The sequence below is a fragment of the Kwoniella shivajii genome, chromosome 6 (assembly GCF_035658355.1).
Source record: "Kwoniella shivajii chromosome 6, complete sequence".
Lineage (NCBI taxonomy): Eukaryota > Fungi > Basidiomycota > Tremellomycetes > Tremellales > Cryptococcaceae > Kwoniella > Kwoniella shivajii.
The window spans coordinates 1,661,761-1,685,820 of record NC_085913.1 but is presented as its reverse complement, the minus strand read 5'-3'; the positions used below and the strand labels follow the sequence as shown (position 1 = coordinate 1,685,820).

Genomic DNA, 24,060 nt, shown 5'->3' with positions numbered 1-24,060 from the left:
ATGAGATATTGTAAGGGGTAAAAATAAAAGTAAGATTCAAAGGTGATATGACGACTGAATTGCTGATATTATCAATTGAACTGATACATCATCCAAGTCAGCATGTGCATTATCGCTTCGTCTTGAAATAGCGAGAGCAATACTGTGTTTCAAGTCGTTATGGTATTCTTGCCCAGTCGATATATGATGAATTGATATATATATGTATGCGTTCGCAGTACGACAATCAAGCGGGATAAGCTAAAGAGTAACAGTAATAGCAGTACTGGTATAAAGCAATTCAACGATACGAGATGGAATTGAATACGACTCAAAAGACTATATTTGGTGAGTACTATCAAGTGTTCCTTGTCACTATGCCATCTTCAATTCTACACCATTCACGTACTGTTTATATCATTTCCAATCTGTTCCGCTTCAGTAAAATCGAGTTTGATGAACTGTGAACTGTTGTGATGACTATCAGCTAACTATATAAAACGTTGATTACCTCATATATATATAGCGATACTAGCTATATTCATCGTGACTCTAATGGTCCTGCTCACTTTCTGCGTATACTCATCAAGGAGAGCAAGGTTAAATGACCAAATTTCTCAAAAGCAAGTATTGGGTAAATGGAAGGAAAATGGTGTGTTAACAAGTTCTGAATCAAGTCAAGATTCTGGATTTCAACCTGATCAAATACCATCATCTCCTTCTTATATCCCTCCGGTACCTACGATCCCCCATATCTTTAATCACTCTGATACCACGATCAGCACGAATGGATATGCACATGGACCTAGACATGGACAAGGAGGAAGGGAGGAGAAAAGAGGTAGTGGATTAGCTGGAATTGGTACTTTCGCAAATACCTCTATCACACATAAAACCACAAGCCCAAATACAACCACCAACACGTATACGGATCCGAACACTAGAGTGAAAGGACTAGTCATTCCATCGAATGTGAGCTCAAATATTGGCATGAACAGAGATCCTTTAGCCGGTGGACATCCCAGCATTAAGTCGAAATCACCTTTGATACCTTCCAAAAGTCAAGAACGCATTCGCACGAGGCAGAATGTATCGAACGCCTCACGGCCCAGATCATGGGCTAAATCGATCACGAGTTCAAGGTCAAGATCGAAATCCCACGTCAACGAGAAACAACTATCGCACAAACAGGTCATAGGCCATCAGCATACAAATCATTAAAATAGCACAAATTGCTCTTCATAGAAGACATAAAAAAGCAAGTAGATGATATTGGGAGGAATCAGGATCGGAGGAGCTTAACGACAATTAGATAAGTATTAATGATTTTACATGCGTATTAGTAACCCGAGTTATCTGTTCATATTTCTCTGTATTTATCCTCATTTATTACAAGTTGTTCCTCAAGTAGCGTTTCACGGATTTTTTCGGTTTATAAATGAGAAGCTATTTCCTTTGAGCCAGAATCTTCTCTGCTACTTCTGATAAGGTTTTTCCTACGATATCAGGTCTTCCACCAAAAGATTTATACCACTCTTGAACACTGTCGTTGCTGTCTTCGTCATCCACTACTTGAGCTGGGAAGTCGGAAAGTACCAGAGCGGTGTTGAACCTTTCCGTTGAATTGATAACGACATCAGTCATTTCTGCTTTTCTAGCTTGAGCGTATGAGATAGGAGGGATAGTAGAAGGGCCTTAACACTCACCCAGCTCTCTTTGCGGCTGCTAAGTCCCAGATATGAGCAGCCACAAAATATCTGTCACTTTGTCCCAAATACCCTTCTTGATCTTTACAAAACTTGATAGCAGCTTCGTATACTTCTTTGTGAGGTTTGGCATATCCTACTTCGTCACAACTGATAACTTTCTCAACCAAATTTGATATACCAGCCTTTGAAACGTATCCTTCCGTGGTAGATTTAGCTCCATTGGTAATTATACCTATTTTTGCCCCTGCATCGTGAAGTAGAGTGTAAGCTTCTTTCAATGTTGGTGAAGCGGGAAGTGAAGATAATAGAGATGTTATATCTTCTAATTCTGAAGAGGAGGGTGGATCAATTGATAAAGCTGATGAAAGTGAGATCGGTAATGACGTTTTGAGGATCGTTGAGATAGGCGGCGGTGGTGCTGAGATCAATGAGAGATACTGCAAAGCATGAATATCATTAATCAATCAATTCGCCTGAGATAGAAAAGGTACTGATACCTACAGTATAATCCCTTTGAGCTGAATGGAACTATTGTTATCAAGTCAATATCATCCCATGTCCGACAATATCAAGTAAACAGTATCTTATCTCATGTCCAACAATACCAAGTTCACACTACCCCATGTCTGAGAGACGCATGAGAGAGGTTGAAGATAGAGAAACGTACCCAATCATTCACGAATCCTTGACTACCCCATCCTTTCCTTCGTAGTTCATCGCCATATGTCTTATCTACAGCAGAGATGATATCCGCTAAGGTGAAGCATGTTCCAAGAGCATCGAAGCATATCGTTAGTGTCATCTTGTACTATTCTTTGCTCGACGTATGAATGATGGGTTCTGTCACAATGGCAATGACCCAAATGGCATACATAGGTTAATTAAATCGCAATAACATCAAAGGGGGGTTTGTCACCACCATCCTTTCGTGTTACGTCATTGTGTTTGGACTCGACACGTGACTTAGACCCGGGTAAAACACGTTCCGGACGAATTCCGGGGAGAGATCTCATCTCATCTCTTGTTCTTATCGCTGAGATTAGGAACGAATGAAGATATCAACAATAATGCTTTGGAAACAAGGAAGAAACAGACTTCTTCTTCTTCGTTATCGTCGAGGATACCTCTCAATATCACTGAAAAGTCAGAATTAGAAAGTACACACAATGACTCTTGGCGGTAGAAAATTGATTAGGTGAGTTGACGTCTCTCTCGGTCATCCGACTTCATCAAGTGGTGGTTGCTGACTCTGCATTAGTTTCGGTGTTGATGTGGATGCCGTGGCAGGATGGTGAGTTGTAGAGCCACTACCTCGAAAGCCAGACATTTACCACCGCTGCGAATTAGGCTCGGATCGTATGGCGGTGAAGACTCGCCTGGAGATATATCTCGAGGAATGTTTGCAGGAGAAGTCGGTTGTCCAAGATTATTAAAGATGTTTGGAAAATATGGATTAAAAACAACTTGGTTCATCCCTGGACATAGCTTAGATACTTTCCCAGAAGAGATGAAAGCTGTCAGAGATGCAGGACATGAAATGTGAGTTCACTGACTTATTCGTATCAAGTTAAGCAATGGCGATAAAAACCAAAGCGATGAAATGAGAATTGGATAAGAAACTTCGTTTCGCTGACAGGGAGGTATTTTCCGGTTGCTCTTTTCAGTGGATTACATGGATATTCTCATGAGAATCCAACGGCAATGTCAGCAGAACAACAGCGCGATATCCTAGAACATACATTCGAACAATTAACTGAGTTTTGTGGTAAACCTCCTGTTGGAAGCGTTGCTCCTTGGTGGGAAGTTAGTAAAGAAGGTACTGAAATGTTATTGGAAAAAGGAATCTTATATGGTGAATTTCATCTTCCCACTTCCCCGTCATGACACCTGAGATTTGGTAGAGACTCCTTCATACCTGGAATCTCGAGCTGACTGCCAGTCCTGATTATAGATCACTCATTCCAACATCATGATTGTCTACCTTATTACCTGAGAACAGGTGATAGTTGGAAACCAATCAATTACAAGGAAAAAGCTCAGACATGGATGACCCCGTTAAAGAAAGGTGAAACTACTGGTATGGTTCAGATCCCCGCTAATTGGGATGTCAGTTCATTTCTTATTCTCCTTCCGCTCAGTGCACAATGTAATCATATACCATAGTTCTTTTGTCATCACACTGACGCTTCTTCGTTCAATGTGGTTCTTAGCTCGACGATCTTCCACCTATGATGTTCGTCAAAGGATCTTCGAACGGTTTTGTCGATGCTCGAACTATCGAGAATAAATGGAAAGATCATTTCACCTACTGTCTAAGGGAATACCCTGATGGATTTTGCATGCCAATCACTATTCATCCTGATGTATCAGGTCGTCCTCGTATGTTCCTCGACCCCATTTCGACTGAACTACAACCTGTCTAAAATCATATGCTGACTTGATTCATGTGTGTCGGTAGACGTCCTGATGATGTTGGAACGATTCATCGAATGGGTCAATACGCACGAAGGCATCGAATGGGTTCCAATGAAAGAGATTGCTGAACAATTCAGAAAAAGTAATGCTCCTCCTGAAGGAGTAGTCATGCCAAAGGGATTATGAGGCATATATCGTCAGTTGTGAATGAGAGAAGCAAATGCAGCCAAAATATCGTATATTCAAATCAGATTGCATTACATTATATTGTTCGGTCGCTATGGATACAGGAAAGGATTGCTGTGTGAAAATCGTATGCTGACGAAATCAGTACTAGATAGAAAATCAAGCCGAGAAAGAGAATGGAGATGGTCCAGCTAACAAAGAAGTTGGGTTAACTTTCTCAGGTAGACTTGACTGATTACTCAAAGAGCTACTTCCAAACGGTCGACAGCAGACACAAATCCTATTCCGAATGGAGCAAGCTCTTTGATCATTCTTCTTAATTGGGCATGGAAGTGTTCTCCAAGTGCTGTTCTGACTTTTTCTTGCCCATTTCGATATCTTGATTCCCGCCAAAAGTAGCTTGACTTTTACGTCTTCCTTCACCTACAATGGCATCCAACGCAGCATGATGAGTCGATGGGACCCATGATGTTGATTTCCAAGGTTTGACTTTAGTCCTGTACAGTTCGTCCACCTCTTCAAGCGAGATCTACGTAATGATACAAAATATACTCCAAAGTCAGAAAAGGCACTGATTTCTTTGGTGATGAGGAGAATTTCTGGTATGACTCACACTTCGAGTTTCGGGGATCATGAAGAATACGTAGAAAAATGCAAATATCAGACATCCACAGAAGACAAGTAAGATCCTGTGATCAGGTTCTCCAGTCAGTCTGGGGGATACGATACTGTGCAGGAGTTTGACGGGAGGAAGAATACTCACAAAGGTCCAATATCAGCAGCGATAAGAGGTAAAAAGTAGGATAAAAGGAAATTCCAAAGCCAATTGGTAGCAGCTACAATATAGATTGAACTCGTTAATCATCGAATTATGAGTCGGTCCTGTCAAGAGAGCGAGGATGTACTTACCAGCAAGGGCGATACACTTCGGTCTCACTCTCAAAGGGAAAGTCTCACCCAACAATACCCCTGCCACATTGTCACTTCACCGTAAGCACAATTGACCCTTTTTCCCAAAAGCAAGACGAAGTAGATCAGAAACACTATGGATCGGGAGGAACTTACAGGGAGTTGGACCCCAGAAAAGAGTATAGAATGAGACATGGAAAACAGCAAAAGCGATCAAAACATTACCGCCTAATTGTCTTTTGCTTGCTGACACTCCGTCGACATCCGTATAGAAATGTCCTACGAGACCAGCTATCAGAGCGCATACGGCTTGAGCTAAAGATCCTATCAGTAGTGATTTTCGTCTTCCAACGTGTTCAATCGTCCACATTGCAGGTAGAACCATCGCTAGTGAAATCCCTCCCAATACAGCTTGGATGGCTGAGGGGACGGTTAACGAATTTAGCATAAGTCGATCATACGGTCATTAGAGCGTAAAGAAGAAAAAGCAAGAAAGGGGAGTTTAGAAGGGAAAGACCATACTTACAGTAACTTGAAAGGCTCGTACCAGCTGCTTCGAAGAACACTGGGCCATAGTAATAGTAGAAGTTTCTTTTTGAGATGGACGAAAAGTATCAGCAATCATATCGGTGATGAATCAGGATGCCATGTTATCTACTCACTGTCCGTTGAGCTGTTGCAAGGCTTGTACCATACATCCATTGAGTGTCCTTTTCCACACTATTACACTGAAATTAGCCTCTTCTCAAGAAACAGAAAATGGTATATCCGGTAAGAAGACGTGAGAACTCACTCATACTTCGAGTGGAGAAACATTCCAACCATCCTGCTTTTCCACCTTCATTTTCTTCCCTTACAGCTTCTGATAATTCTCTCATCACGTCTTGTGTCAACTTGTCCTCAATATCGCAATCATTCAATTTAGCAATGGCTATCAAAGCTTTGTTTTTCTTTTCCTTTTCCTAATAACAATCTAGGTGATTCAGGTAACAATAATGAACCTCCCATTGAGAAAGCTCCCCAAACAAGTTGAAGTCCAATTGGGATTCGCCATGATGCTGATGATTGTAAATGATGAGTTCCAAGATCGACAAGGTAAGCCAAGAACAAACCGCTACCAATGAATAACCCAATATCAGTCTCGATTAATTTTGAAGTATTTGCTATGCGCTGAACAGTGTGATATTCACGAGATGATCTGGACTTGATATAAGACTAGCAAGGTACCTCGAAGCTTCTTCGGCGCTGCTTCACCAATGTACAAAGGTACGACAGCAGATAAAGCTCCTACACCTAAACCAGCTACGAATCGACTATTTGTTTATTTCCGATCGTTAGGCCATCAGCAATTGTCATGTCTCTACATTGATGAACAAACTCACCCTGCACTGATTTGAGCGATGGAGAAAGAAGAAACCTGAACAACTACACCAATGGTGAACTATCCCATAAACAAGGTTAATAACTCCAAGTTACTATGTATTATACATCTCTGACGGATTATAGATTCTTTGGAGGTACTTACAATAGCTGACCAAGCAAGGATAGAATGTTTTCTGCCTAAAGTATCACTGGTGAACGCTTGACCTAGAGCACCGAAAAACGTTCCAGCTGAAAGTAATGAAGTGATTATCGATTGATTGTGGGAAGTTATAGCTGTAGCACCGGGTCCTTGCATTTGATTGATAAAATCGGGCTATGCATGATATACATGAATGTTCAGCTTTCATTGAGAAGGATACTCTTCAAATCTCAGTATGGGAATTACTAACCATGATTAGACATCCCGAGATATAACCAATCTATCCCAAGCAAATATCGATCGATACGTTATCAGTTTGAATAGTTACGATAACTAAATTACCGTCAACATGGCATGCCGCATCTAATCCAAATTTCAGGAAGGCGCATCTATCAAAAGTGCTTCTTGAGGTTTTCGACGGGCCGGTTGAAGAGCAGGATTATTTCGAGCAGCCTTGAACTTGGTTGTTACGTTGAGGTTCCCACATTGTAATTGTTTGTGTATTTTGACGAGATCAAGAAAAGACAAGTTACGGTTGTTCAATTAACGATAAGCTGAAACTATAAGAAGAGGTGGAGTTCAGAGAATGAGCATGAGCCAATGTCCAATAGCGTTCAAATGAATATATCTGCACCTGAATGATTCACAAAAGTAGCACTAGATCGTCAGTCGCCATGGCAAGCAGCAAGATGTGACCGGGAACTGGTATCAAGCTGAAGGCAGATACAACTGGATCGCACACCGGCGGATTATATCCCATACTCGTATCATCAAATGAGCGGAATCAAAATTCGTAACATTCTTATTTAACGCCAAAACAAAAATCTGTTTTTTGTCGAAATGAGCCCAATTCACTAACATGAATGAAATCTTCTGAAATCTGCACACCGATCTCAGCCTAGTTGCAATAGACAAACATCATCCTTGTTGGTTTTACAAGTCTAGAATCGATCATCGACTATCAATCATGTCTGACCCTATACCTTCTTCTTCTTCTCCTCCTCCTCCCTCTTCCCCAACTCCATCTTCCTCAACTCCATCTTCTTCATCATCTGGTCCAGCACTATCATCTTCTCGATTCGCCTTACCAGGCAAACGATCACCTGAGAAAGTATATACTGGGCCATCGGCCAATACGCTTTCAGCACCGCGCACGAGATCCCAAGCCGAAAAGTACTTTGCAAGAGTCGCCAATGAGAATGTACTTCCAACAAGAGCGAACAAGCTATTAGGTGTTGGAGGATGGGTGATAGGTGGATGTAAGTAATTTCGACTATTCGAGCCTTGAGAATTGGGCTGGGCGTGTGTGATAGTAGGGAAATTCGGATTTGGTTGAGACGGGAAATCTCAATCCCAATTTTTTTCAATGAATTCCAGGGACAGTATCCAGCGTGTATGAAAATTACATTGGATCATTGGATCACTTCTCATATCTCATGAGTTTCCACCATTACTCTCCTCATGTGATTGATACGTCTGGCTCTCATACTCAATGCGATTCGAGCTGACCCACATCGGGATACAGTCGCATGCTTTTATATGGCCTTGTTCGCAGATTTCGGAGAAAGGGAACACGTTTTTTCACCTGTGCGTATGATTTTCTTTTCTTTCTTTTCAGCAATTCATGTGCTACCATCCAAGTTCAAATACTTCCTTGCCTCCTTACACATGATAAATCAATGATGGGATTCACTGTTGATCTGATCAGTTCGAGATGAAAAGCTAATCTACAGCTCTTTCCATCGAATAGGTGCGAAGACAATATGATATTCTCAAAAGATCAATATTCACTTTATCTCCTAGTGAACGTCATATGATGAGTATCGAAAATCGCGTAGGAGAAAATGAAACGAACAGGCCTCCTTCATAAATATATATCTCATCAACTAAAATCATCATGTAGAGGGATTGTCAACACCATAGTAGTGTAGTAGAAATGGACTGAAGAACCTGGCGGTGCAATGTAACGGATCAGCGATTTGGATATCGAGACGAGGAAGATCAATATTGGAATATATATACCTAGCATCAATCAGATACCCCTAAATAATCTCATGCCACACTTGTAACGTACTACATCATATCTAATAACTCCTACAAGTCCTTCTTTCAAAGTCAACTCACAACTCAGCAAATCTCGTTTACGGGTAGACTGCTATCGACTTCACCAAACATTTCATTAACGATGATGGACTCTTGAAGCCTTAATGAAGAACCAAATGAAAACTCTTCACCTTGCTAGCTAATGTAATTAAGGATTCTGCATTTCGTGCATGGGTCATGTCCGGCATAAAAAGGCATATAAGGCATAAAGAGTAACGTTAAGCTAATTTTGTGAAGAGTATGATGATCGTATTTGGGTATAAGTTAACGAGGATATAGAAAGTCTATAAGCAGAATAAGGAGTCGATAGTTAATGTGGTAAATCTATATGACAAAGCGAGAAAAAAGGTAAAACGAACCTGAAAAGCAAGAAAATAGAAACAACAAAAACAAAGTGAAGTAGACCAGGGATATCGAACTGAAAACAGATAATTTCGTGAATATGATTGAAATGTCCAGCAGCACTTATAAACCCTCTTCCAGTTTATCCATCTTCTTGCCCATTCCCATAGCACCTTTCAGCGATTTCAACCATCCCTTTTTATGTCCACCATCGGTCTTCATAGTTAAAACGCTTTGAGCAGCAGGTGTACCTGGTCTATTTGATGGAAGTTCTTTGTCTGATGAAACATTGATATTCAACTTAGAAGATCTCTTTTCAAGTCTATGATGAGTCTTGGTAGGATCGTTTGATTTGGTGTTGTCACCCAAAATCGCTCTTGCCCGCTCACGTAAAGATGCCATTGAAGATGAAGGTTTCATGAACCCTCTTCCTGATGAAAGACTTCCCCATCCATCGCCTTGTCTGATTACTCCAGGTTGAGTAGAAAGCATGTTCTCAAACATCACTCTCCTAGGTTTATCAGAATCCTCTTCATCTTCCAATGGATCATATTCTGGCCCAGCGGTGAATGAGGTGGAAGGGATAGTTGGCATGGTGTTGAAGTTGCGTAAATTGGATTCAGATTTCCTCATTGGTACTTTAGTGTGTGATCGAGTGGATGAAGATCGGAGTGCAGGAGTGGAAGGTGCTCCTCGAAGTGTTTGGGATGACGCAGAGGCTGGAGGCTTGAGGGCGACGAGGTGAACAGGATCGGCTAGATCAAAACATGAAATCAGCTATGTGTAACTCTGCCAATTATGGGACTTTGTGAAAAATTCAACTTACGAGTATTAGATCTAGATCCCGATAAAGGTCTTTCTTTGTCTGAACCGAACAGTTTGAGCACTTGAGATACTAGCGATTCATCTAAGTCAGCTTTTCTTCCGTATAGTTTCTAGCAGCTGACACTCACCAGAAGGTCTATCTTTCTTGCCCTTTCTACCTTGGTCTTCTAGCCATTTATTGGCTAATCTGACTTTCTCTTCAGCTTCTCGAAGATCCATTTGGACAGGCCATTTTGGTGGTGTAGCAGGTTCCACTTGAACAGAGCTGGTTCTCAGATGAGCTGGAATGGAGTTCTTCTCAGGTGTCACACCGAAGGTATGAGTGACGACTTCTGTATTGTCGACAATCTCTTTAGGTAAAGACAAGACGGGTAAAGGTGGTTCTCTACCCTCGGCTATAGCTTTCCTAGCGTCCTCAATGATACCTTCGACAGATCTGATCCATGATGACATCTTGTCTAACGCTTCAACAGATCTGGCTCTTGATAGACCTTGGCTCATTGATGTAGACGTTGTGGAATCTACCGAGTTCCTTATTTCAGTCTTCAGAGAATATTCGGATGGAGTAGCATCGGATCTCTTTTTAAGTGAAGGAGAGGATTTTAAAGTCTCCATTAGGTCTCCTGAGACCTCTCTGTATCGGGTGGAGCTTTCTTGATCGGACGTCACTATCTTTTCGCGAAGCTCGGCAAGAGGTGACTCGTCGTCTGAAGCAGGGAACATCTTGCCTCGAACGGTGTCCATTTCTGCATGAGGAATTCGACCTGTTCTTCGCACCTTCTGTGGAGAGGGTGTTGGGATTCGGTTGGCTGACGAACGTTGAGCACGAGCTGGGGCAGACAGTCAGAGGTCGACAAAGCATATATGTACAGGAAGGACAGGACGCTCACGAGGTGACATTGGTACAGCAGGGACGCTTGATCGGTCCACCTTGGATCGTTCGTTGAAGTGCACGACTTCATACGTGTCAGTCGACTGGCTTGTAGTCCTATCTAGGAAAGAAATCAGCTCACCGGTGTCAACCTCTCTTCCACCCTCTTTGACGGTGATATCAACTTCATCTTCTTTGACCTCGACGAGAACAGCTCTATCGATACCAAGACTTCTCCTTTCATCATCTTTCTTGGACTGGAGCTGAACAACGGAATCGAGAGACTTGGGTCTTGGAGGTTCCGGAGCTTGTCGTTTGACTGCAGCCAAAGCCTCGCAGGCTTTATCCTTCTTATCGTGACCATGCACAAGTTTTCGTGTACCTTCCAACGACCGCATAGTTTTGAGGACTGCTTCCTCCTTGGATTTAGGTACGGTTGAGGTTGAGGAAAGGATGGAAACACGTTTGTCTTTGATTGTAGCACTCGATGAGGAATGAGATATGACTGCATGAGCAGTACATTGACTGGTAGCCGAACTGGGTCGAGAGAGATTGGTGAGATGAGAGTTTGATATCCTTGGGACCACCTTTTTGTCGGCTGTCCATGCTATTAGTTAGCTGATTGACCCGCAAGGAAACACAAACAGCAAGCTCACCAATAAGGGATAGTTCCTTAATTCGTAGAGGCTGGGCAGGCCTGAGGACCTTGGTAGCTAAGACAAATGATCAATCTTCCATTCTCGAACATTCCGTCTCACAAACTTACGAGTGGGATCATCTTCCTCATCGTCCTTGATGTCCTCTTCTCTCTTCCTGATGACAAGTCTGCTGAATGATTTTTCGAGCACAACATCGGTATTTTCCTTGTCTTCGGCATGTTGGTCTGTCCGTTTTGGCTTCGAGACACTGGTATGTTGTTTGATCGACTCTCCCAAAGCTGGAGTAGCAGCTCGATGAGAATGTCTTTGAGCTTGGTCCTTCTTGGTCTTACGTTTCTTCTTTTTCTCAATAGCGGCAGCAGCTTTGGCGGCTTCGACGGCTTCCATGTATTCGGCTGGAGGTGCAGGAACAGGTTCCGTGTAATCTGAATATTCGAGAGTTGCAGCTTTGACAAAGTTGGGAGTGACGACAACACTGGGAGCAGAAGGTTGTAAAGCTGGGTGATGATATGCTTGCATGGCTGAGATTCGATAAGCAGGATCAGGATTGATCATATGTCGAAGCAAGTTCTCAAGACCTAAAAGGCACAATCGGTTCAGCACTCAGAATAAGATTTTCAATCCTTCTTCCACTCGACAAACTGACCTTCGGGCATTGACCAATCACCGACCCATTCGCCTCTCTTAGATCTCTCATAGTAGATCAAGAGCTCTTCAGGAGTGGAAAACTCCTCTTCCTCGTCAGTCTCGAAAGGTGTTCTGCCCATGAGGATTTCGAACATAGTGATCTAGATCACAACGAGGTTAGTTGATTCCGATTCGCCCGAGAAGTCAACTTACTCCAAGGGACCAAATGTCAGAAGCACGCTCATCATGAGGCATACCTTGTGCTCGTATCGGGTCGAGGTACTATATAAGGTTTTATCAGCTGTCTTTCCAAGACCAAGGTTGTCTTCCGGAGCTCACCTCGGGTGTACCCCAGGAGATGGAACTCAAGAAGCTACCTCTGACTCCGACATCCCATCGTTGAGCGAAACCAAAGTCAACCAATACAGGTATATCATTGTGACTTAATAGCACGTTGGCAGGTTTAATATCATTATGAGTGATACCTCTCTCATGAAGATATCCAACTGCAGATGCCAATTGTCGGAAATACGGCGTGGCAGTTGGAGGTGAGAGACAAACGGGAATGAGCCGAGCAAGATGTGGCATGATTACACTATGATATATGAGTCAGTTACTGAGTACCTCACGAGATTGGCAGGTAGGAATTGACTGACAGTGCGTAACTTGGAGTGATGACGAAAGCTTCAAATCGGATTATACTAGGATGAGGTTCATGTCTCAATGATCTGAAAATTTTCATCTCACCCCATAAAGCTCTTACTCTGGCGGAGGTAGCCTAGGGAACCAACAGTCAGATGTCAGCTATTGAGCTCTGAAAATGAAAATTATCAAATCGAGTAGCTGATAATCTGACTCACAGGAGTTCTCGATCGGTGAACTAATTTAACAGCAACTTTACCACTCGCACCCAGTCCACCTGAAGTAGCAGCTTTTTTACCTAATTTAACAATGACTCCATTTTCATTGAAACTTGAAGCTGATTTTAGGTTTTTTGGTTTACATAACCATACTGAACCCCAATTACCGAATCCGATCTCAGAGATAAATGTAAACCTATTTGATAATTGTTGATCTGTTAAAGAGAATATGTCATCTGTTCCAGACGCTATTTTGTATATGTTTGGATGACTGTGTTGATGATGTAGATGGAAGTGATTTGTGGCAAGTAATGTATTTTCCTGTTCTTCCGTTCGTTCACCGTAGTGAGCATGTTCTTGATTATGGGGAATTTGGTTACGATGATCATTGTGATTTTGGTAATCGTAATCATAATTATATGCGTGATCCTGATCTTGATCTTGATTGAAATATTGATTAGTGAACGACTGATAAATCGCCTCTTCATCATCTTGCGATTCACTGGTCTCAGTTACAAGAGTGGCGTAAGATTGGTTTGGATGATTCTCATCATGGATACGAGAAGTGAAAGCAATAGATTCAGGTGATATCGTGTTATATGATATAGTATCGAAATCTTTATTGGGGGGTGAAGGTGAAGGTGTAAATGAATCATATGTAAAAGCAGATCTCGAATCTGCACGTGAAACTCCCGAAACGGAAGTTGAAGTTGATGAACTCAATCCATTCTCTACTATTGTTTTTGCAGTATTGTGAATGTGAATGGCAGTAGAGAAATTAGGTGAAAGATGTGTTGGTTGATTTTGGGAGTGATACTGCTGAGGCTGAAATTGAGGTTTGATTTGTTGTTGTTGTTGATTTTGTTTGGTTTTGGGTTTGGGTGGTGTGAGTCCTAATCTGAGTCGGATTTTTGACTTTTGTTTAGATATCGTTGGTTGAACCATCTTGACCTTGTGTGAGGCGGGTGGTCGTGGTGAAGTGGTTCGATGTTTCTTGACCGACGGGGAAGATATGGGAAAGTGACTGTTTGGAAATACTGCTGAAGCTATGTCAACAAATGAAGGGAAGATCTGCCTGGTCTTTTCGATTTTATTTACCTCGTATGAATTTCGTAAAAAGAGCGTATGATAGACGTAACGTCGTTTATTGGTCAGATGGATGATTTCAGATTTATGAAATGTGAAATGAGAATACTTGAGAATATGATATGGATGAGAAGATATGTCAAAACCACAACGAAACAAGGTATCACAGTTGGTGATTGGTGATTGAAGAATGATGATTGAAGAATGAAGAATGAACATGGGAGGGAAGATGAGGAATACGAGTTGAATGTTTTGTCAGTAAAAAGAGGTCAATGTCATTGTTTTATTACAGCGTCTTGTTGACATCGAACCGATATCAATGTAACGTTGAATGATAAACATCGCGTGTAGTAGAAGGGATCATTCAACTTGATAACTATGAGAATATGGATCTTGGTCGAGGGCCATGACTGTTTTTCATTGCCCTGTCTGTTCCTCTTGATTGACGCGATTATCCCAGACCAAGGGTTATGTCGTGTGTGTGCATACCAAGCACAGATATACAGAATATTGAAAGTATTGTTTGTTACATTTGATGAGACACTGTCATTCCAATCAACATAGCCTCGACAGTTTGAGAACGTCCTTTTTCAGTTTTGTTGTCATCTTGATGGTGTTTGATTCATGTCATGCTCACGAATGAATGCTTTTGTCGATATTGTGAGTCAACATAGATAATCCGTTAGTTTTTGCATCGTTACCATCGCATCACTTCGCACTGACCACCGCGTTTCTCCCATCATCAGTGTCGCAGGTGTCGAAACCCTGAATTGCTCTAACACGAGAATTCAATACAAAAGTGTACTTACGCTTGAGCCACTTTCCCCATGACGTCAATACTACAAGGATGAAAAGATGAAACACTCCTTGAAATCAATCTGGCTTGTGGCAGTGTTGGATTTCCCGTTTGTTTGTACGATACATCCCTTTGACAGATAATGAAACGCCTGATGATCTATATCTATAGTACACAGCATACTGTCATGTCAAATCTTCGATCAAATCTCATTAGGAGATTCTACCGGCGGTACATCTTTCCCACCTCTTTCTCTCACTATGCTCAAGATATGATTAGTCGGTCGAGGAGTTGGCGTTCCTGAATCAGAAGATGAACCGGATGATGCTCGTAATTGATTCGTCGCAAATGGTGCTGGACGAGACGTATGTTGTAAACTAAGTCAACAAACATATTCATGGTCAGCTGTCTGTTATTAGTGGATCGAAAGAGAGGTGTTTGACTTACGGATTTTGGGAAGAGTAATCGCAATGCACATAAGCTCTTATCACTCCGTCCAAGCTGCAATTGGTTCTATTGTGTCAGCTATGTTTCTCGGCATACGAACCTCCGTGTCTCCAGCTCACCTCTCAAGCACACACCTGATACAAATTTGGAATTAGCTTTGCCGAATTATACATCTAAATAGAAAGGATGCTCACTGAATCGTCTCTCCTACATCATGAGCGAAGTGTAATGAACTTGACCTAGGTAAAATGACGTCTATTTCAACGATCAAATCATCACTGTTGGATAACATTCATCAGGATCAGTCTTTCACCTTTCCCTAACGACGGATTTTCATACAACTCACCCAATATGATAGCATTCTACATCAGCAATTTCTAATACCGGATTAAATCTAGTGACCAGATACAGGACTCTCGTGATTTGATCTCTGGAGGCTGATTTGCCGGATACTAAAATGAGAAGTCAATTTCGATATTAGCTGTTTGTCTCTGATGTTTCGACGATTGGTTACTAAAGTGTAAGCTTACGGTTCGCGAAATTCTGAAGTAGAGTCTTCACCCATTCATATATAATATAAGTAGATAATACCATTCCACCAATTGGATCCAATAATCTCCAACGTAAAAATGTCCCTATCCACTATGACGAGTGCAAGGAATCCGCAATTAGTATGAAGTATGAATCGTTCAATACTGTCAAGGATGAGAACGTCGAGACTCATACTAACGGGGAAAGCTAGAGACATGATGTTGAAGAACACATCATTTTCTGCATCTTGAGCTAGGGCTTGTACTCCAGACGACGGTATACGAGCACACCAGATCCACCTATAGTTCGATGGTTTTCATCAGCTTTTAATGTTATGGAGGAATAGACTCCAGTACTGAGCGAAAGTAGAGATAGATACTAACAGGAAGAACTTGATTCCAATGGTAGCCAACATCACCCTAAGGGTAGACAGTTCAGATCAGCGTTGCCTTGAAAGCCAAGCGAGTTTTCTATCAGGATCAAGGCAACACACCCTATACCCAGCCAGCTCAGCGAAACAGGCCTGCTCTCTGGTGGACCAATGGCTCTTTGGAATGATTCGATAAACACTTGGACGAAAGAAGCGATCATCGCGACGGAAAAGATGAGCTGCGATAAGACAACATTAGTGAATACGAATCTCCGCAGAGGAAGGGAAAGATGCTTACCACACCCAAAGGCTCGAATCTCCTTTTTCCAGCTGGATACTAGTGATATAGAACAGTTCATGAATACCTGCTTTGATCTTCAGTATTTAAATAGTGAACTCACTCTATGTCTATCACTCTTAACACCTATCGCCCAACTGGTACTTAAAATGATCAATGTACTCAATAGGTCCAATGCTGAATCTACCAAAGAAGCAGTCAACGATATTGATGAAGAGTACAGTACAGCTATAGCTTTAGCAGCTACCAGGAGTACATTCACGACTGTATTGACTGTCAGCAGATCAAGGGATATATCAGCAAACTAATCTATACATCAGATAGAATACAGTGTGAAGAAGTGGAACCACCACTTCGACCGGAGTCGTTGCTACGTTATAATGTTAAAAACATATAGGAGGAACATACCGTTCAAAGCTAATCTAGCTAGATTGTCTCGTTTTTCTTCTTTACTATCTCCTTTGCCATCTAACAAGCCCGAACTTTCACTTTGTGCTGGTCCACCTGCTTCTTGGTCTTCTTCATTTTGAAGAAGTGTAGATTTCCTTATTTTCCATATATTACTTTTCCTTCTACCTGCTCCTGCTCCTGCTCCTGCTCCTGCTCCTGCTCCTGCTTCAGCTCCAGCTCCAGCTCCAGCACCGCCAGCCGAAGGAGAAGAAAGTTCTTCTTGTAAATCACCTAATCTTTGCAAATAGCTTCTTTGAGGTGAAAATGACACTGCTATATCATGCGGTAATGATCCTGATAATATTGAATCTACTTCTAGGTAATGTTGATGAAGTACCGCTAGATGTTCATAATATCCTCTGACCTACATCAAGATAGGAAGTCAGCCTTGAGAAACTGCGGAAGGGTAGATAAAGACGCATGGAAAGAGGGGGACAAGGCAGAATGACCAAGTGAAGAGAAAACGGGTATGATTGACTGACTTTTTTTGGTAATCGTTTGATTTCATCATCGGAGATAGGTATACATCTCTGTTTGAACTGTAACGATCTTTCTTCTTCGGAAATAATTCCACCCGCATGAACCTCTTCCATAGTTAATCCTCTTCCAAATTTCCTCATTGATAAAGGTCTTGATACACTTGATCCACCACCAGTTCCAGATTCATGAGGTTGATGATGACCATGGTTATTGTTATTAGTACTATGATTCGAGTCGAAATATCCATGACCGTTCTCTCGATTATGACCCGTTGGTGAAGTGGAGCTGGTAGCGGAAGGAGAAGTCGATGTGGAAGCAGAAGTGAACGTATGGTATTTCTGTGGTGGACAATATTCACCATTCAATAGTAACTTGGTTGTCGGTGAAGCCGATGTCATTTTGGGGATTCTTGCTTCGTGAAGGAGGCAGTAGGAGGGTATTTCACTTGACAGGTCTAGTTTGAAAGATTTATTTGAGTGTCTACTGCCCAAATCTCTACTGTTGTAGCTTGACAATCATCAATACAGGAGGTAAAGAGCGGTCTTTGAATTTCATTAATTAATTGCAGGATGACGTTTGATTCCAGATCTGAGTTTTATATAGTTAAGACTTACGGTTAGTCACAGCGGAGATCCCAAAATATCTCCGAGAACACCCCAAAATATCATTCCGTCGGATCATTCTACTGTCGAAATGTTGGGCAGCTTGTTCTTTCGAATGTCTGTTATCCTTCCTTGTACTAGCGAGTGATAGACCGGTACCAATGTCACTGGCGAGTATATAGCACTTCGAAAAAGAGGTTTCCAGAGCGATGCCATCCCCATCCCCTCCACCGCCATTCCATCTTCTCCGCTCACATCACGCCCCGCTTTCCTCCGTCCATTTCAATCCCTCCAACACTCTACTCTATTCAGGCGATCAAGATGGTTTCATCTCAATATTAGATCTCAGAGTGAGGAGAGTCATAGCTTATTGGAAGGCTCATCAAGGTGGTATACTGGGATTGGAAGAATGGCAAGGTGGTTTGATCAGGTGAATTAACTGAACCTTTCCCGTATCATCTTACCTTCCTTTGTCTTATCATGTTGATGAGCCAATAAATGCTTAGAAGCTGAAGACCATCTCTGAACATAGTCATGGAAGAGATAACGTCATTCATTTCTATGAACCCGTCAAAAAACCGTATATCCCCATGACGGGAGGAGGAGGGACGACGAAACCCCTTGAGACCGTAAAGAGTCTTCCAACAAATACTTTGAATTTCTGCAGATTCTCATTGACATCGTTACCTGCTCCATCATCCTCGCCCGATGAGGATCAGGAAGATAACAAAAGCAAAGGAAAGGAGAAGGAAAAAGAAGCATTATTAGCTGTGCCCAGTCTGATGGATTCTGAATTAGTAAGTTCTCTTTGTCCATCGCTTGATACAAAGTAAAAGCTGACAAGGGATGAACATTCAGGTCGACATATATCATCTACCTTCGTTAAGACGTATACACGCTTCCGTCAATCTCTTACCTAAACCTCCTTCTCCCCCCTCCAACTCAGGCATTCCAGACAGTACGAGATCAGGTACGTCACACCATCTTGGTTATGCAGCTGTTTGAAAACACGCAACTGTTGAGAAAGGGCGAAAGCTAACACGGCAAATAAAAGGTCTCGCAATGTCATTACATGTACGCTATCTCCATTCAACCTCTCAGGTCTCCTTGAGTATAGGATACGAAGACGGACGAGTCGAACTATTCATCTGTGCATTACAATCCATTTCACAACAATACGACCCTAGATTATCCAAAATTCCTAATCCGTGGAAATTGATGTGGAAAGGAAAAGGTCATAATGAAGCTATCATGGGGATGGACGTCGACACACAAGGAAAGTTCGGTTGGACCGTTTCTGCAGATCACAGATTAGTAAGATACGATTTTGATAGAGTGAGTGATTGACCGCTCTCGGTGGTTCTTTAGGTGGAAATAAGGTCTTGTCCAGGAAGGGTTGGAATCGAAAGATTGACTGATGACTTTCCCTGTTCTCCGAAATACAGGTAATACGACAACGAATCAAGGTGGATGATGATAGTATAATGAAAGATCACGCTACGAAACAAGTTGGGAATTCTGCAGTGGCTGTTAATGCTGATGGGAAATTAGTAGCTGTAGGAGGATGGGATGGGAAGTGAGTGGCTCACATTCTTCTTCTCGGTGACAGGATCAAGGATTCACAAGAGTACCTGTATTCCACGAACAAGCTGATAAATCTCGATGACATGCAGAATCCGCTTGTTCTCGGCAGAATCTTTCAAACCATTAGGAACACTATCGTCCCACCGAGAGACAATACATACGTTGTCATTTGCGAATCTACCCGTGCAGTCGAACGTACCCGATATAGAAGAGGCTTCTACCCTTGATATCGGTATAGAAGATGATAGCGAGGAAGAAGACGAGCGGATAGACATGGATGGTATTCCACCGAAAGAAAGGTGGTTGGCCAGTGGAGGGAAAGATACGAAAGTAGCTTTGTGGGGATTAATGGATTTTGCAAGAGGCAAATGACATGCATGATATGCACGACTTCGTTATGGCGTTCCGTGGAGTTGGAATTCTTTGGTTCGCCTGTAATATGACAGTGCATCACAGAGCACCTTTTCAATTCGCCGTGATACGTTGAAGTACGTAAACTGCCATTACGTATCAATGTCTTGGCAAAGCAAGGGTTCCCCGCGTTTTATTCTGTATCGACGCGTTTTAGACTTGTTTTATCGATACATGTCTGTTGGACCAAAAACCTGAAACGCTCATATGACAACACCGCATAACACCGCCCCCGCTTTCTTTGGGCATTGATCATGTTACAAGCTTGATGTTCATCACATCTTCTGCACAGAACATTGTCATCCCAGTGATAGCGATATCCTTTGTCGCTTCCGATATCCGATACGTCTGTTATCACTATAGTGCTGTTCAATCAGTTCATATTCGCTGCAGTAAGATTCCATCGACCAGACCTTTGAAAGGAAAGAGGTCTTGGCGAGAATAAGACAGGTCCTTTCAGAACAAAGTGATAATCAATCAAGTGATTCGTTGATCGTATTTTGATGGATGAAAGCCTTGACTACCATCAAATAATAACAGAATTGTATAAAACCAACGCATCAACCTCTTTGATCTCATCAAATGATAACATTGTGAAATAGAAGATAAGATATAAACAAGGAAGTCGAGTCACAAGGTCGTCATCACCAGGTCAAAGCATATACCTATCTAAAGATGGATCATTCAACCATTTCTCATCCTTATCCCCCTTCTTATCATTCTCATCTATCTCCTCCAAAAGAGTATCACTCGATACAGATTGATGATCCAGTGCCAAGAAATCATAAACTACGACAGTCCTCTTATCAGAATGATCATCAAAGTCCCGATTCTTCCTCGTCAAGACCTACTACTCGACTTCAGAGATCCGCTTCGGAATCTTCCACTCATCCCGTTCTTCCCGATGGTTCGTACGGACGCAAGGAGATTCCTCATAGGTGGACTGAAGAAGATGAAGATGCCGAAAGAGAGTTCTTGTCCAAAGGCATGATCGATTGGAAGAGATTAAAAGGTTGGAGATTCTGGATCAGAAAAGAATGGTGGTGTAAGTGATACCGACTTTCGTCTCCTTTGATCTAATCAATCGATCTAAAACACACGCTAACCATTTCCATTCTCCTTCAAAAAGACTGGTATATCATCGCCATCCTATGTGCTGTGCTTGTCATTCTTATGTCGCTCTATCATGATGAAGTGAGTCTTACCTAGTTTTACTTGGTATCTTCGCTACCTATCAGACCGAGCAGCAAGAGAAGAAGCAGAAATGACTAATCTTTGCATCCATAGATTGTCAAATGGATGACGCCCTTCGCGAACTGGATGAAAGAGTAAGTTGATATTGATCCACTCATCCTTAGATCGAAATTTTGACATAAGTTACATGATAGTCTACCAGGAGGATGGGCAATTCCAATCGGTATATTTTTCGTCCTTTCTTTCCCGCCCTTATTTGGACACGAGGTGAGTGTCTTTGAAATCTTGTCCACTGAAACCGCCCCCCTCACTTTATTCCTTCTTAGAATACCATATTCCGCCTCTTCTACTCTCGGCCACTGAGAAGGATAGTCTTACTGACTCGATGCTCTCATTTAGATCCTCGCCGTTTTAGTGGGTGCCGTATGGGGATTGTGGATAGGGTAAGCTTGTTGTTTTTCTTCTTCTGAAGCATCTAATCCGCTGACATTCTTGAATGATTGTTATTCAGATTTGGCATTACAGCAGCCGGTACATTGCTTGGTGAAATGGGAAACTTCTATGCTTTCAAGTACTGCTTAAGATCAACAGCGAAGAAATATGAGAAGAGCAATATTAATTATGCTTGTATGGCACATGTCGTAAGAGATGGCGGATTTTGGATGATCTTCATTATAAGATTGAGCGCGATTCCCGGGTGAGTTGTCCCTGCGGCCTGATACCAAGACCACAGAGTGCTGACCACTTCTTCACTTTTACATACTTGCATGTAGGCATTTCTCAAGTAGGTATCGTTGTAACGTCCTCAGCTCACTCAGACTTGTGCCCCGAATCGACGGCCGATTGATACTGACCTCGCATTCTACCTGTATAGCTGCCGTCTTTGCCACATGCGGAATTGGATTCTGGATTTTCACGATCGCTTGTGTTCTTACTTTACCTAAGCAAGTGAGTGAAGCGGTATCCGGTATTATTAGCTTCCTCAATCACCGTTAAGAGGTCCAATGAGTTTCTTGTATAAGCATTTATACCGAGATCTAGAGCTGACATTAGTTGTTCCGTAGTTGATCGTTGTTTATCTTGGTGTGATGTTCGCCAAGGACGAAGATACCACATCCAAAGAGAAGTGGATCTCTCACAGTGTATTAGCTGTCGGTTTCGGTAGGTGGCCATATCGCCATATCACAGATTACAGGCTTATGTATGTGCTTTCTTCAGTGATCACGATCTGGGCCGCATGGTATATTTGGAAGAAGATGCACCAAGCGAGAATCCATGTTTGGCGAAAGAAGAGGTTAGTCAGTCCCATGGCCTTGGTAATTTCTCCTGACGTCTCGATTTTGATCCTGATAAATGCGACTCCACTAGAATCGAAGCTGCCTCCAAAGGTCTTACCATGAATGACGTCTCCTTAGACAAACACTGGGCGAGACCAACAATGGCTGAGAATGTCGACGATGTTGCGAGTCCAATTTTGTTGCATAATACCAATCCAAACATCGACCCATACGATGACCCCTACAATGACACGTAAGCCGTTTTTATTGAACGCTGCGCATTTGCTTTGAGCTGAGACCGAGCTAGGAGTCATGCCCAAGGTAGCGAGTCAGACTCCAAATATGAAGACCCGGATGCAAATCCCAGATTAGGAAATTGGTTGGATTGGAATTACACGGACAAAGGCGCTTTCATCACACACCAAGGTACTTTCTACGATATTGAGAGAATCCCGAATACTCTTTCAGACCGAGTTATCAATCAAAAAATACCCTTTCCTACAGTGACTTGGCCAGGAGTACGAATAATCGGTGATCGGATGGAGATGATGACAGCAGAAGATGTAGAGAATAAAAGAATCAAGCATAGACTCGGCCAGGACTATCGTTTAACCGGTCATGACGATCCAGAGCTAGATCGTTTGTATGAAGAAGAAGGTCGCATCGCTATCGAGTCGCCAGCATTTCAGTCTATTCCCACGATACAATTCGACAACGATATACATTACGCCAAGACTCCAAGATCAACTGGTGAAATTCAAAACCTCATTGCCACTCGAGGAGTTCCGAAAATCGTACAATTGATCGGGAAGACCTCTGACGGGAAGATTCTCACCAAGCTTTATGGTCAAAATATCACCGAGTGGATACGTGATCGATCGATGAAGATTCCGAAGGAATGGACGAACAATTGGGTAGTTGACATAGCCCAGGGTTTGGCTAATTTACACCACCGAAACATCTTGCACAGAGACTTGACCATCAATAACGTTCTCTTCAGACGTGATCACGCCATTATTTGTGATTTAGGATCGGTAGGGACGACTGGAAGCGCTCAACCACCCGAGTACGTTCAGAGACGTGAATTCGACAAAAGATCAGATATCTATGGGTTTGGCACACTGTTGTGGTCAATCGAGAATCGAAACATGCCAAGATCTCATGCTTCACTTCATTGTACTGGTCCTTTCAAGGATATCATGGCAAGATGTCTCGCCACAGACCCCGCTGCTCGCCCTACGGTTGATGACATCCTCCTCGAACTGAAATCCCTCTCATCAGCCCCCACCGCCAATGCTCGATTCCCAGAACCTAAAGCTACCGGAGCCAAGTCTTACAAAATATTAAACAGACAACCCACAAATGCTACTACATACTCTACAGCATTGGACACCGAAGATATCACAGAATTTCCAGTACCTTCTCCTGCGAAAGTGAAAGATCATGTCGATCATGGTCGAGATCATGCGTACCGATAAGACGCTCATGAGTACGAGAGCGGAGTTGTGAGCTATTTCTGCAAATAAA

The 24,060-nt window shown here is 42.4% G+C and overlaps 10 protein-coding genes across 10 annotated transcripts; 5 read left to right on the top strand and 5 right to left on the bottom strand.

Annotated features, from left to right (window-relative positions):
* Positions 1-293: 293 nt before the first annotated feature.
* On the top strand, positions 294-1,200 carry IL334_005083 (uncharacterized protein; the record flags this gene model as incomplete). Its single annotated transcript, XM_062936797.1, has 2 exons — positions 294-327; positions 506-1,200. 2 exons carry the CDS (start codon positions 294-296, stop codon positions 1,198-1,200), a joined length of 729 nt encoding a protein of 242 aa, XP_062792848.1.
* A 225-nt stretch (positions 1,201-1,425) lies between these two features.
* On the bottom strand, positions 1,426-2,490 carry IL334_005082 (haloacid dehalogenase, type II; the record flags this gene model as incomplete). Its single annotated transcript, XM_062936796.1, has 4 exons — positions 1,426-1,591; positions 1,686-2,125; positions 2,190-2,216; positions 2,356-2,490. 4 exons carry the CDS (start codon positions 2,488-2,490, stop codon positions 1,426-1,428), a joined length of 768 nt encoding a protein of 255 aa, XP_062792847.1.
* A 364-nt stretch (positions 2,491-2,854) lies between these two features.
* Positions 2,855-4,289, top strand: IL334_005081 (uncharacterized protein; the record flags this gene model as incomplete). Its single annotated transcript, XM_062936795.1, has 7 exons — positions 2,855-2,883; positions 2,947-2,979; positions 3,036-3,227; positions 3,353-3,540; positions 3,640-3,794; positions 3,899-4,067; positions 4,147-4,289. The coding sequence occupies 7 exons, from the start codon at positions 2,855-2,857 to the stop codon at positions 4,287-4,289; spliced, it is 909 nt and encodes a 302-aa protein (XP_062792846.1).
* A 316-nt stretch (positions 4,290-4,605) lies between these two features.
* On the bottom strand, positions 4,606-6,076 carry IL334_005080 (uncharacterized protein; the record flags this gene model as incomplete). Its single annotated transcript, XM_062936794.1, has 8 exons — positions 4,606-4,818; positions 4,903-4,978; positions 5,053-5,125; positions 5,199-5,258; positions 5,355-5,618; positions 5,725-5,789; positions 5,861-5,918; positions 5,992-6,076. 8 exons carry the CDS (start codon positions 6,074-6,076, stop codon positions 4,606-4,608), a joined length of 894 nt encoding a protein of 297 aa, XP_062792845.1.
* Positions 6,077-6,119: 43 nt separating this feature from the next.
* On the bottom strand, positions 6,120-7,207 carry IL334_005079 (uncharacterized protein; the record flags this gene model as incomplete). The annotated part of the gene is made up of 6 exons (XM_062936793.1): positions 6,120-6,312; positions 6,389-6,511; positions 6,581-6,639; positions 6,724-6,894; positions 6,971-7,000; positions 7,181-7,207. The coding sequence occupies 6 exons, from the start codon at positions 7,205-7,207 to the stop codon at positions 6,120-6,122; spliced, it is 603 nt and encodes a 200-aa protein (XP_062792844.1).
* Positions 7,208-7,687: 480 nt separating this feature from the next.
* IL334_005078 (uncharacterized protein) lies at positions 7,688-8,590 on the top strand (the record flags this gene model as incomplete). The annotated part of the gene is made up of 3 exons (XM_062936792.1): positions 7,688-7,979; positions 8,246-8,307; positions 8,471-8,590. The coding sequence occupies 3 exons, from the start codon at positions 7,688-7,690 to the stop codon at positions 8,588-8,590; spliced, it is 474 nt and encodes a 157-aa protein (XP_062792843.1).
* A 698-nt stretch (positions 8,591-9,288) lies between these two features.
* Positions 9,289-13,952, bottom strand: IL334_005077 (uncharacterized protein; the record flags this gene model as incomplete). Its single annotated transcript, XM_062936791.1, has 12 exons — positions 9,289-9,920; positions 9,992-10,060; positions 10,119-10,820; positions 10,881-10,946; positions 11,004-11,459; positions 11,518-11,574; positions 11,628-12,098; positions 12,167-12,308; positions 12,361-12,429; positions 12,487-12,742; positions 12,804-12,925; positions 13,008-13,952. 12 exons carry the CDS (start codon positions 13,950-13,952, stop codon positions 9,289-9,291), a joined length of 3,987 nt encoding a protein of 1,328 aa, XP_062792842.1.
* Positions 13,953-15,091: 1,139 nt separating this feature from the next.
* IL334_005076 (uncharacterized protein) lies at positions 15,092-17,863 on the bottom strand (the record flags this gene model as incomplete). The annotated part of the gene is made up of 13 exons (XM_062936790.1): positions 15,092-15,266; positions 15,337-15,390; positions 15,456-15,470; positions 15,531-15,614; positions 15,683-15,788; positions 15,867-15,978; positions 16,067-16,166; positions 16,251-16,286; positions 16,361-16,476; positions 16,536-16,574; positions 16,639-16,808; positions 16,944-17,349; positions 17,468-17,863. The coding sequence occupies 13 exons, from the start codon at positions 17,861-17,863 to the stop codon at positions 15,092-15,094; spliced, it is 1,809 nt and encodes a 602-aa protein (XP_062792841.1).
* A 413-nt stretch (positions 17,864-18,276) lies between these two features.
* IL334_005075 (uncharacterized protein) lies at positions 18,277-20,023 on the top strand (the record flags this gene model as incomplete). Its single annotated transcript, XM_062936789.1, has 6 exons — positions 18,277-18,497; positions 18,600-18,864; positions 18,926-19,037; positions 19,122-19,402; positions 19,513-19,643; positions 19,741-20,023. The coding sequence occupies 6 exons, from the start codon at positions 18,277-18,279 to the stop codon at positions 20,021-20,023; spliced, it is 1,293 nt and encodes a 430-aa protein (XP_062792840.1).
* A 714-nt stretch (positions 20,024-20,737) lies between these two features.
* Positions 20,738-24,011, top strand: IL334_005074 (uncharacterized protein; the record flags this gene model as incomplete). Its single annotated transcript, XM_062936788.1, has 12 exons — positions 20,738-21,107; positions 21,192-21,256; positions 21,350-21,390; positions 21,451-21,523; positions 21,656-21,699; positions 21,768-21,953; positions 22,030-22,040; positions 22,131-22,204; positions 22,321-22,417; positions 22,475-22,550; positions 22,625-22,786; positions 22,841-24,011. 12 exons carry the CDS (start codon positions 20,738-20,740, stop codon positions 24,009-24,011), a joined length of 2,370 nt encoding a protein of 789 aa, XP_062792839.1.
* Between the last annotated feature and the right edge of the window lie 49 nt (positions 24,012-24,060).